The 13476-nt window shown below is 36.5% G+C and overlaps 1 protein-coding gene and 1 pseudogene across 1 annotated transcript; one reads left to right on the plus strand and one right to left on the minus strand.

The window, feature by feature from the left end:
- Positions 1-918: 918 nt before the first annotated feature.
- Positions 919-1395, minus strand: LOC118605346 (annotated as a pseudogene).
- Positions 1396-10845: 9450 nt separating this feature from the next.
- On the plus strand, positions 10846-11784 carry LOC107501878 (olfactory receptor 2M5-like). The gene has a single exon (XM_016128453.2). The coding sequence runs from the start codon at positions 10846-10848 to the stop codon at positions 11782-11784; it is 939 nt and encodes a 312-aa protein (XP_015983939.2).
- The last annotated feature ends 1692 nt before the right edge of the window (positions 11785-13476 follow it).

A 13476-nucleotide genomic window follows, 5' to 3' on the forward strand; every position in this document is an offset into this window, starting at 1 on the left:
TTAGTCTAGTGCCCACCTGGCAGTATTCTTAGTTGATACAATCCCCATCACTATTTTGTAATAACAAATTTGTACTTAATCCTTTCACTTTTTTTTTGTTTTTGTTTTCTTATACACCTCATTTTTAAATTTTTATTTTATTATTAATTTTAAGTATATTGTACATTGGTTAGACATTCATATAGTTTATGAAATAATCCCTCTGATTATTCTTTCTCTCTACTGGCTCTACACCTAGCCATTACATTACTGCTGACTGCATCACCTATCCCCACAAAGCTCCTTCAATCTGGCAATGATCAGTTTCTTCTCTGTATCTGAGCCTGTTTCCATGTTTTTGTTTGCTTATTCTTTTCTTTAGATTCTATGTAAAAGTGAAATCATATGGTATTCGTCCTCTGTTTGACCTATTTCATTTAGCATAATACTCTCTAAGTCCATTAATATTGTTGTAAATGATACTACTTTATTCATTTTTTTTATGGCTGAGTAATATCGCATTGCACACACGTACCACCTCTTTTTTATTCAGTCATCTATTGATGAGCAATTGAGTTGTTTCTGTTTCTTGGCTATTGTAAATAATGCTGCAATGAGCATAAAGATACACATATCTTTTTGAATTAGTGTTTTGGATTTCTTCAGATAAATACCCAGAAGTGGACTTGTTGGATCATAAGATAGTTCTCTTTTATTTTTTATTTTTTTTAGGAATTGTCATACTGTTTTCTGTAGTGGCTATGGCAATTTATAATCCTACAAAATGTGCACAAGAATCCTCTTTCTCCAATGGTATCTTCATAATACCATTGTCTATTGATTTATTGTCCATAGTCATTCTGACAGGTGTAAGGTGATAACTCATTTTTTTTTACAGTGAAAAATTTTTATATTTAGAACTAGCCAGCTAGACTCAGTTTATATGATCCCAATTTTGTCAGCAGCATTCAAAGCATCATAGTTGAGAGCCGGTTGAACATATGCCTTTTTCTCTCCATCAGGCCTGATCAGGGTGTGGACTTTGGCTACGTCATTGTCATAGAGCTACTTCACAGCCTATCTGGTTTGGTGCCTGTTGGAGTTAACATCTACGATGAACACAAGTGTACTATTGTTTTCTGTCTTCTTTATGGCTGACTCAGTAGTTGGGGGAACATGATGACGACATAGTGGTCTAGCTTGTTTCTTCTGGGGGACTCTTCCAAGGATATTTTGGCTGCCTTTGGAGCCGCAGTATTTTGGGCCATTGGAAGGTGGGTGAGTTCATATAGTTTTTTTTTGTGTGTGTATGTGGCTATGGATGCCTGTTAGCACTGCTTTCTTTGCCTTCGAAGCCTTTGCTTTGGCTTTAGCTTTAGGAAGGGGAGGGGCTTCCTTCTTCACTTTCAGTGCCATCTTCGTGAAAAGGCTCATTATGGTTTTAATTTGCAATTCTCTGATGATTGGTGACACTGAGCATCTTTTAGCTTTTAATTTTGATATTTAAAATTATTTTATATTGGTTTCAGATATACAGTACAATGGTTATGCATTTGTATAATTTATGAAGTGATCTTTCTGATTATTTTAGCACCCATCTATCTCTGCACATAGCCCTTACAATAATATTGATTATATTCCCTAAGCTGTGTTCTACGTCCCCATGACTGTTTTATAACTACTAATTTGTACTTCATCCTTTCACTTTTTTCCCCAGCTCCCCAATCTCCCTCCACTCTGGCAATCACCAGTTTGTTCTCTGTATCTGTGAGTCTCTTCATTTGCTGTGTTCCTTAGATTCTACATGTAAGTGAAATCATATATGTATCTTTCTCTGTCTTATTTCACTCAGCATAATATCCTCTAGGTCAATCCATATCATTGTAAATGATAAGATTTAATTTTTCATGTCTGAGTGATATTTCATTGTAGAAATGTACCATAATTTCTTCATCCAATTGTTATTGATAGGCACCTAGTTTGCTTCCATATCTTGGCTATTGTGAATAGTGTTGCGGTGAACACAGAAGAGTATAGATCGTTATGAATTAATGTTTTGGTTTTCTTTGGATAACTACCTAGAAGTGCAATTGATGGGTCAAAAGGTAGTTCTATATTTAATGTTTTAAGGAACCTCCAAACTATTTTCTGTAGTGGCTGTACCAATTTGCAATCCTACCAATAGTGAACGAGGGACTTCTTTTCTCCACATCTTTGTTGTGTTTTGATTTATTGATGATAGTCATTCTGACAGCTATGAAGTGATATCTCATTGTGGTTTTAATTTATATTTCTCCGATTCGTGATTTTGAGCACCTTTTCATATGTGCATTGGCTATCCGCATGTCCTCACTGGAGAAATGCCTATTCAGTATTCGGATTCTCTGTCCATTTTTTAAATTAGATTTTTTTTGGTGTTTAGTTGTATGAATTCTTTATAAAATTTGGATATTAATCCCTTATTCGATGTATCATTAGTTGATATCTTCTCTGATTCAGTATGTTGCCTTTTTACATTGTTGATGGTTTCCTTTACTGTGCAAAACCTTTTTAGGTTCATGTAGTTCCATTTGTTGATTTTTCCTTTTGTTTTGCTTGCCTAAGGAGCTACATCATAAAAAAAATATTAGTAACAGCAATGTCAGAGAGTTTACAGCCTATATTTTCTTCTAGGAATTTATTGATTTCCAGTCTTACTTTTAAGTCCTTTATCCATTTTGAGTTCATGCCTGTATATGGTGTAAGAAGATAATCCAGTTTCATTTTTTTTTGCATGTATTTGTTCTGTTTTATTAACACCATTTTTTGAAGAAGCCATCTTTGTATATTGTATATTCTTGCCTACTTTGACATAGATTAAATAACCATATAGGCATGGATTTATTTCTGGGCTCTCCATTCTGTTTCATTGATCTATGTCTCTTTTCATAGCAGTACCATGCTGTTTTCATTACTATACCCTTATAGTTTAGTTTGATATCAGGTAGCATATCTCCAATTTTGTACTTTCTCAAGATTGCATGACTATTTGAGGTCTTTTATGGTTCCATATAAATTTTGAATTATTCATTCTAGTACTGTGAAAAATGCTATTGGTATTTTGATATGGTTTGTACTGAATCTATAGATTGCTTTGGGTAGTATAGTCATTTTAATGAGGTTGATTCTTCCTACCCATGAACACAGTTTATGCTTCCAGTTGTTTTTATCTTTATTTATTTTTTATCCATGTCATATTTTTTGAGTACAAGTCTTTTACCTTCTTTGTTAAATTTATTTCTATTTTTTTGACACAATCATAAATGGGATTGTTTTCTTAATTTCTCTTTCTCATAGTTCATTATTGTTGTATAAAAATGCAACCAATTTATGAATATTAATTTTGTATTCTGCTACTTTACTAAATATATCAGTCCTAACAGTTTTTTTGTGGGCTCCTTAGAATTTTTTTTTTTTATATAATAACATGTTGTCTGCAAATAATGATAGATTTACTTCATCCTTTTAAATTTGTATGCCTTTTATTTCTTTTTCCTGTCAGGTTGCTGAGGCTATGACTTTGATACTTCTTTTATTTCCTATTTTATTTAATTGGGTCTTCTTTTTGTATGAGTTTGGTTACAAGTTTATCAATTTTGCTTATCTTTTCAAAGAACCAGCTCTTGATTTTATCGATCTTTTCTATTTTTTAAAGACTTTATTTCATTTTTTTCTGCATTGATCTTTATTATTTTCTTTCTTCTACTAACAGTGGTTTTTGTTTGCTGGATTTTTTAATAGGTTTTTTTTTTTTAAGTCTAAGGTTAGATTGATTATTTGAGATTTTTCTTGTTTTTTTTTTTTTTTTTTTTTTTTTTTTTTGAGGTAGGCCTGTATTCCTACGAATTTCCCTCTTAGGACTGCTTTTGCTGTGTTCCATTAATTTTGATCATTGTTTTTCACTTTCATTTGTCTCAAGGTATCTTTTGATTTCTTTCTTGATCTCATTGTTAACCCATTTATTGTTTAGTAGCATGTTATTTAGTCCTAGGGTGTTTCTGTATTTTTTAGTTTTTTTTCCTTCTAATTCATTTCCAGTCTCACACCATTGTGGTATGATATTTCAGTCTTCTTAAATTTATTGAGACTTGTTTTGTGGCTTAACATGTAATTTATCTGGAAAAAATGTTCCACGTGTACTTGAAAAAAAATATGTATTCTGCTGCTTTGGGGTGAAATACTCTAAAATATCAGTTAAATTAATCAGATCTTGTGTTTCATTTAAGACTACTGTTTCCTTTTTTATTTTATGTCCCTTGGAGTCAATAGGAGGTCACGTTTCCCTACTATGACTATACTGCTATCGATTTCAACTTTTATTTCAGTCAATATTTGCTTTATATATTTAGGTGCTCCTATGTTGGGTGTATAAATGCTTACTAGGGTTCTGTCCTCTTTTTGGATTAATTCATTATCATTATGTAATGTTCTCCTTTGTCTCTTATTTTAGTCTTTGTTTTATTAAAAATTTATTTATTTTAATTAGTTTCAAGTACACAATACATTGGTTAGATCTATATAGTTTATAAAATGATCCCCCCAGTTATTCCTCCCTCCTTTGATCCTCCACCTAGCCAACATATTAATGCTAACTGCATTTTCTATGCCATGCTCCTCATCCCTGTGACAATTCATCAGTACTAATTACTACTTCTTTAACCCTTCACTCCATTCTCCTAGCCTCAAAAGTCCCCCCTCTGTCCATCACTAAATTGTCCACTATATTTGTGAGTCTGTTTTTGATTAGTTTGTTTTTTTTTTTTTATTCCTTAGATTTCGCATATAGGTGAAACATATAGTATCCATTTTTCTCTGTCTGACTTAAATACCTTCTAGGTCCATCAAAGCAATATCTTTTTCCAACCCCTACCTTTTAGTCTGTGTGTGTCTTTTAATCTGAAGTGAGTCTTTTGTATTTTTTCTTCTTAAAGAAGTCCCTCCAACATTTCCTGTAATACTGACTTGGTGGTGATAAATTCCTTTAGCTTATTTTTGTCTGGGAGCTCTTTATCTGTCATTCAATTCTAAATGATAGCTTCGCTGGATAAAGTATCCTTGGTTGTAGATCCTGGGTCTTCATCTTGTTGAATATTTTTTTTTTGTTGCTGAGTCCTTCTGTCCTGCATAATTCCTTTTGAGAAATCAGCTGCCAGTCTCATGGGTGCCCTCTTGTAGGTAACTAATTGCTTTTCTCTTGCTGCTTTTAAGATTCTCTCTTTTTATGTAACCTTTGGCATTTTAATTATGATGTGTCTTGGTGTGGGCCTCTTTGGGTTCCTGGTTTTGGAGATTCTCTGAGCTTCCTGGGGTTGTATGTTTATTTCCTTCATCAGATTAGGAAAGTTTTCCATTATTATTTCTTCAAATAGCTCTTCAACATCTTGCTTTCTTTCTAATACCCCTATGACACAAATAGTTTTACATTGAATAGTGTCTCATATGCTCCTTAAATTATTTATATAGTCTTGGTATCTCATCTCTTGCTATTCTGCTTGCATGTCATTGGCTTTCCCATCCTCTAGATAGGGCATTTGATCCTTTTCTTTATTTACTTTGTTTATTCCATTTAATATACTTCTCATCTCAGATAATGTGTTCTTCATTTCTGACTGGTTCCCTTTTATAATTTCTACTTCCATTTTATGGTTTTTTAAATCTCTTTGTTGAAGTTCTCACTGAATTTATGAAGTTCATTGAACATTTTTATAACCAATGTTTTGAACACTGCATCTGTTAGATTGCTGACTCCATTATATTTGGATCTCTGTTCTATTCTCTCATATGGTTTCTGCTTCTTTGTCTTCCCTTTTGGCTGCTTTCCCATGTCTGTTTCTATGTACTAAGCAAAGCTCCTAAGTCTCCCAGTCTTATTAGTGTAGATTTGTGAAGTAGGTGTCCAGTGCCACAATCCTGAGAGGGGTTTAGCTGTAGGCCAAACTTAGTACAAGCCTCTACCCCTTTGGGGCCACTTGTTAAGATTCAGCAAACAATCCATAGATGCTGTGCTGATAGTTGCCTCAAAAGGCCACACCAGAAACCAAGGCCAGCTGCCTTCAATGTGAGTCTAGGCATTGCTCAGCAAAGAGCATCTGACTCACTGCCACTATACCTGGATATGGCTCGGGTAGGGCTGTGAGTTGGGGGAGGAGGGGTTTCAGGGAATCCTCTGGGCAGAGTGACCTCTGTTATCCAGTTTGATGACTTCATGGCTATGGTTGCGCTCTGTCTGCACACTGGGAAGGGGAGGGTTCAACAGTGAACAATGGATACTGCTGGCACTTCTGTACAGAGCGAGTCTCACTAGTGTCCTCACTCCAAGAGTTTCTTCCTGTAAGTCCCTGGTGCCCACTGCATGCAGCAGAATCATCACTGGTGCTCACAACGAGCAAGTCCGGCATCGTAAAAATCCACTTGTGGATGCAGCCCCTTTAAGAGGCTTCTTCCACTACCACTGCCTCAGCTTCTGTCTCACTCAGCTGCTCGAGACCAGGGAGCCCTGGGTCCTCGCCCCGTCCTACCTTTTGCCATTGCAGGGTGATTTCTTGTATTTCTCCCTATTTTTGTGGCTTATTCATTTAGATACCAGGAAATTTTTCCTTGTTGCTGCTCCTTGTTTCCATCACAACTTTGATTTGGTCGCCAGATGGATGAACAGAGCCTCTCTCATCTACACCATTATATTTTCGGTCTCCTAGCCTTTGTCTAAAAGTCTATTTTGTCTGATTTAAGTTTTGCTTCCCTAGTTTTTTTCATTTCTATTTATGTGAAATATTATTTTTTATCTCTTTACTTTCAGTCTGTGTGTGTCTTTCCATCTGACATTAGTCTCTTTTAGACAGCGTATGTATGGGTCTTATTTCCTTATCCATTCAGCTACCCAATGCCTTTTTATTGAATCATTTAACCCATTTACATTTAAAGTGATTATTGATAAGTACATAGTTATTGCCATTTTATTCACGTATGTTTCTTTGTGTTTCCCCCTCTTTTTTTTTTTTTTTTTTTTTTTACATAAAAGAGGACCCTTTAACATATCTTGCAATACTAGCTTAGTGGTGATAAATTTAACTTTTTCCTGTCTGGAAAGCTCTTAATATCACTTTCAATTTTAATTGATAGCCTTGCTGGGTAGGTAGGTCCTTGTTTTCATCACTTTGAATATTTCATGCCAGTTTCTTCTGGCCTACAAATTTTCAGTTGAGAAATCAGCAGACAGTCTTATGGGAGCTCTCTTGTAAATAACTAGCTGCCTTTTGCTAGCTGCTTTTATGATTTCCTTTTTGTCTTTAACCTTGGCATTTTAATTACGATGTATCTTGGTGTGGACCTCTTTTGGTTCATCCTGTTTGGCACTCTATGTACTTTCTGAAATTTTATGTCCATCGTTTTTTTCATCAGGATAGGAAAGTTTTCCATCATTATTTCTTCAAATAGGTTTTCAATCCCTTGCTCTTTCTCTTCTCCTTCTGGTATTTTTATGATATAAATTTAATTATTCTTGATTTTTGTCCCAGAGGCCCCTTAATCTATCCTCATTTTTAATTAGTTTCAGGTATACGGCACAACGATTAAGCATTTATCTAATTTATGAAGTGATCCTCCTGACTAGTACCCATCTGGCACTACACATTTATTTTTCTTTTCGCTGATCAGATTAGGTGTTTACTGTTACCTTGTTTTCCAAATTGCTGATTTAATCCTCTGCTTCATCTCATCTATTGTTGTTTATCCTAGGGTATTCTTCATTTAAGTTATTATATTCTTTATTTCAGAATGGTACTTTTTATGGTTTCTATGTCTTTTTTTTCCTTACTATTTTTTTGTAGAAGTTCTCACTGAGGTCATCTACTCCTCTCTTAAGTTTATTAAGCATCCTTAAAACCAGTGTTTTGAACTATATATCTGGTACGTTTCTCTCTTTCACTTAATTTAGTTCTTTTTCTGGAGTTTTCTCCTGTCCTTTCATTTGAGTAATGTTTCTTTGTTTTCTTATTTTGGCTGTCTCTCTGTGTTTGTATCATTGAACTAGGTAGGTCTGCTGTGTCTTTCAGTGTTGGTCTGGTGGCTTTAATGTATAGGTGCCCTGGAATGCCCAGTGGTGCAGTCTCTGTGATCACCTGTACTAGGTACTCCAGTAGTGTCCCTTGCATGGATTGTATGTGCCCTCCTTTGTAGTTTAGCCTCAATTGTTGTTGGCATATCAGTAGGTAAAATTGACTCACTGGCTGACTGGCTATGAGGACTGGCCATGCCTACAGCAATGAGCTGCTGTGTGGATGCTAAACTTTTGGAGTGGGACTTGTCCCAGCGCACTTGTGTGCCTGTTCAGACCAACCTTTGTCTATGCCGCTTGTATAGCTAATCAATTGGTGCTCTGCTGTGTCTAACGACAGGCTTCAGGTGTGTTGTTTCTGGGGCCTCTGGGAGAGGCTGTCATGCAAATCAAGGTCAGCCACTACTTGTGACTGGTTCAGTGTTACCTGGTAGAATCTACAAAGTTATCTGCAGTTGGTTACTTCCTGTGTTGGATCCGGAGGCATGTGGGAGAGGCCATACTGTGAACTGATGCCGACTGCCACAGGTACTGGGCCTAGAGAAGGTCATCAAAAGGCCTAGGACATCTCAAGACCTGAGACTCCCTGCCAGCTGCCTTTTAGGCTCAGCATCTAAAAGAGTCTTATGTAGCATGCAAATTAGATGGGACGAGATCTGAAGGAGTCACCAGGGTTGGGCAAGTTGTGTTCTCCAGGTTATTACAGATTCAGATTTCATGCCAGTGGTAGCCTGTGGGTACCCACAAGAGTCTCAGATAATGCCAAGGCTAACTGATACCCGCCCTAGGCCTGCAGACCCCTGAAATTTGTTGAAGAAGTAATGAAGCTCGGGCTAGGATTTTTTGCCTGCCACTGAAAGTGACTCCAGTGGTGTCTGAGCCAAGGCCTGTTGATTGCTTCTGAAGGATCCTTCTGAGAGCTCCAGGTGGGGCTGGTTGCCTATCCACAAACAGGCCTTCGGCAATGTTGGAGTTGGGTGGGGTAGAATCTTAGGGAGTCACCAGGATGGAACCAATTGATTTCACTAGGCCGATGCAGTCACATTTGGTTATATGGATGGAGGGCTCAATGCAGGCAAGATGGTGCTTCACCTGTAGGCTGCACAGGACAGGGACTCAACAAAAAGACGATGGGAGTTGTCCCTCTAGCTTTGGCCCCGAAGTGACACAACTCAGTCTTTCCTTGTATGTCTCTGGCACCTCCTTAGCTGCTGTCCCTTTACTAGAGCCCAGGGTCAGTGCCTGGAAGTGAGTGGGTCTGTATGCAAGCACATTAAGGGAATGTCTGGGTTTCCAGCTGCCTTTCCTCTCACCTGGACATTTAAAATCGCTGCTGATTTTTACAACCAGATATTGTGGGAGCTCCTTTTCCTGGCACTAAAATTCTTGGCTAAGGAACCCTGGTGTTGGGCTGTAGCCCTTCACCTTCTTGGAGAGATCTCCACAGCTCAGATATCCCTCCCAGTTCTCAACCACCACATGTGGTTGTGGAGCCAGCTTATTTTGCATCTCCATCTCTCCTATAAGTCTCTATGTGGCCTCCTCTTTACATCCTTAATTACAGTATTTCTCTTCAGCTAGTCTTCAAATGGTTCTCCAGGTTGGCTGTTTTATAATTTATTTGTAATTTTAATGCAGTCATGGGAGGAGGCAAATGCAGTGTTTACCTACTCTGCCATCTCGACCAGATCCTGTAAACCAGGAACATTTTAAAATTTGAAAAATCTTTTTTATATGTTATATTAGCAATGGTTTCCCATGGCCAGAATGAAGTCTATAATCTTTGACCTGGAAATATGCATAAATTCAGTGTTAATATATGCAAATGTCTTTCATGCAGTAAAGTTACTGGAATGCATTATAATATGTACAACTGGTTTCCTACATATACTAGAGCATGAACAAATAATATAAAAAATATTACAAATTGATTCAAGTGGTCAAGGATAAATTTTTAAAATCCTTTTAAATCAAATTTATTGGGGAAGATATTGATTAATAAACTTATATAGGTTTCAAGTGTACAATCTAATAATATATCATCTACATATTCAATTGTGTGTTCATCACCCAAAGTCAAATTTCCTTCTGTTACCATTTATTTGACCCTCTTTACTATAATTCAGCTCTTTCCATTTTCCTTTTCCTCTGGTAACCACTAAACTGTCATCTATGTCCATGAGTGTTTGTCTTCAATTGTTGCTTTCAGTTTTATATAACACATATGAGTTAAATCACATTATTCTCAAGAGTTTTCTGTCTGACTTAATTCACTTAGCATGATCATGTTAAGATCCATACATGTTGTCACAAATAACAGTATTTTATCTTTTCTTACGGTTGAGTAATATTCCATTGTATATATGTACCACACCTTCTTTATCCAATTATCTATTGAAGGGCACTTCAATTGTTTTCACATCTTGGTCACCATGAATAATGCTACAGTAAACATCGAGTGCATATATCTTAACAGATAAATGTTTTTCGATTTTTTGATGGATGCACAGAAAAGGGAATATTGGTCATATGGTAAATTTTATTCTTAGTTTTTTGGGAAAACTCCATACCATTTTTCATAGTGGCTGTGTCAATTTACATTCCTACTAGCAGTGTATGATTGGCTATTCCCAACAAGACAAGTGATATGATTGAATATTTTTATGTTTGCCATTGTTATTATAATTTTGTGTTTTTACAAACTTTAACAAGAAACTGCTTTACTACTATGACAATTTTTACAAATCTCTTCTCTGTCTGTTGTCACCACTGTCATGTGGAGAAGGAATGACACAAAACTCATGGATTTTACCCTCCTGGGCTTCTTTCCAGAATTTAGAAACATCACAGCAATGGTTTTCATCATTCTCCTGATCTACATGGCCAGCTTTACTGGCAATGCTCTGCTGATCCTCCTCATTTGGTTGGATTCCAAGCTCCATACCCCCATGTACTTCCTGCTTAGTCAGCTGTCCGTAATGGATTTGACTTTGACCTCTAGCATTGTCCCCAAGATGGCAGCCAACTTCTTCTCTGGACAGCAAGGCATCTCATTCCTGGCTTGTGGGACTCAAGTATTCTTCTCCCTGACTGTGGGCATTGCAGAATGCATCCTTATAACTGTCATGTGCTTTGATCGCTATGTGGCCATCTGTAATCCCCTCCGGTACTCAGTCATCATCAGTCCTAGGGTTTGCTTGAGGCTGATTGCCATGTCTTGGGCTGGAGGGGCACTGACTTCCTTGGGCCATACTGCTTTCACCTTGCATTTTCACATCTGCAGCTCTAGAGAGATCCCTCATTTCTTTTGTGAAGTCATGGCTGTCCTTAGGATTGTCTGTGAGGACATCTCGGCCTATGAGAAGGCAGTGGTTGTGACAAGCATCCTTGTTTTGCTGCTGCCCTTATCTCTCATCTTGTCCTCCTATGTTTACATCTTCCTTGCTGTATTCCGAATGAACTCTCCAGAAGGCAGGAACAAGGCTCTGGCCACCTGTTCCTCTCACATCTGTGTGGTGGGTCTCTATTTTGGTCCATTTATGTGCATATACATGAGACCTGGCTCTGCTGAGACTCCAAAGTTAAATCAGGGTCTCTTTCTGTTTGGAACTGTCCTCACCCCTCTCCTGAACCCTCTTGTCTACAGTCTCAGAAACAAGGAAGTTGTAAGTGCCCTAAAAAAGTTGATGGAGAAGTGTCCATCCTCTAGGTAGAGGACAGAAATCCCACTATCAGATATAAGCAACTCAGAGATGTACTAGCAAAGGGGTATTTTGTGAGTTAAAACATACCTCCTATAGTAATTTGGAAGAGTCAACTAATCTTACTGAGTTGCAACTTTTTTTGCATGTGCAGAAATTAAAAAAAATGTTTAAAGTCTTTTCCTGTCTTTATCTTAGACTTTCTGTCCAATTTTCCTAGACAATATGCTGCTACAGGACAATGGACTATGCCCATCCCTCCTCTACACTATTTCTATTTGATGACCATGTGGACTCTAACATTTTCTAAACTTCCTGTTAGTTCCATGGGAGAAAGGTCAGTGTCTGTACTCATAGAATGAAGAACATACCCTGGCACACAGGTGATACCTCAGAAGCATTCGCTGGTTAAATTAATGGGCACGATGATAGATTATTGAGAATTGATTAAATTTTTCAGTGTTGCTTTGTTCTACTTAAAAAGACTATGAATTTCCCTTGATCCTATACAAGTGAAAAGTCTTCAAATTTATGTCAGTGCTTCCAATAAGTGGCTCTCTGATCACTTGTGTTAGTGGCTTGCCTTCCTCATTATTCATATCCACAAAGTAGCTCTGTGCTCATTTTAGCCCAACAGAATTAGAACCTGTTGTATGAAGCTCAGGAATCTGACTGGCAGCATTTTAAGTGATTCTCAATTACCAGAGGATGGGGACCACTCATTTATTTACTGATATAGTTACTTTTCTAGACCAGCTTTGCAAAATAATTTATTTGGCTTAAATTTACTCATCTTTTTATAATGTATCTATAGGATGGATTAATGTAGCTGGAAGAAATTAATGCTATTTTAGAAATTGATAGAGAATAAACTTTTCTTTATAATTTTAAAGTTCTGAACACACAGATGTGAGAAGATAAAATAGTAAAAAGAGATAGTTTGTGTGATAAAATATGACTAACAAAATATTTATGACATAGAATAAAATTTTAATCAAGATGCATTATAGGTGTTTCCAAAATGTTTTGTAGGTCAAAAATGGAACATATTCAATATAAATGGCGAGAACACTAGGAACTAATTACAAGTATTTTTTAATGATAAATGTCATAGAGAAAAAAACCCAGTTTTTCAGTGAATAAGAAACACTCAAAAAGTACTAATTTTTTTTATAGTTAAAAAGTTAATTACAGTTGGCATACAATGTTATATTTGGTGCAGGTGTACAAGACAATTAGATATTTATATGTTTTATAAAGTGAAGTGATCACTCCAATAAATCTAGTACCAATCTGACACCATACATAGTTATTACAGTGTTATTGACTATATTTTTTATGCTGTACTTTACATTTCCATGACTACTTTGTAACTACCAATTTGTACTTCGTAATCCTTTTTCCTTTTTCATCCAGCCTCCCAATGGCCCTCCAAACTGGCAACCATAAATATATTCTCTGTATCTATGCGTTTGGTTTTGGTTTGTTTATTTGTTTTGTTCTTTAGATTTCACATATAAATTAAATTATATGGCGTTTGTCTTTCTCTGTGTGACACTCAATTCAGCATAATACCCTCTAGGTGCTCTATGTTGTTGCAAATGACAAGACTTCATTCTTTTTATGGCTGAAAAATATTCCATTGTATACATGTACCACCTCTTCTTATCCATTTACCTAATAATAGACACCCAGGTTGCCTCC

Source organism: Rousettus aegyptiacus, unplaced genomic scaffold (genome assembly GCF_014176215.1).
Source record: "Rousettus aegyptiacus isolate mRouAeg1 unplaced genomic scaffold, mRouAeg1.p scaffold_m13_p_7, whole genome shotgun sequence".
Classification (NCBI taxonomy): Eukaryota; Metazoa; Chordata; class Mammalia; order Chiroptera; family Pteropodidae; genus Rousettus; species Rousettus aegyptiacus.

Coding starts and splice junctions, on each gene's coding strand:
- LOC107501878 (XM_016128453.2), top strand. CDS start 10,846: ATGTGGAGAAGGAATGACACAAAACTCATGGATTTTACCCTCCTGGGC.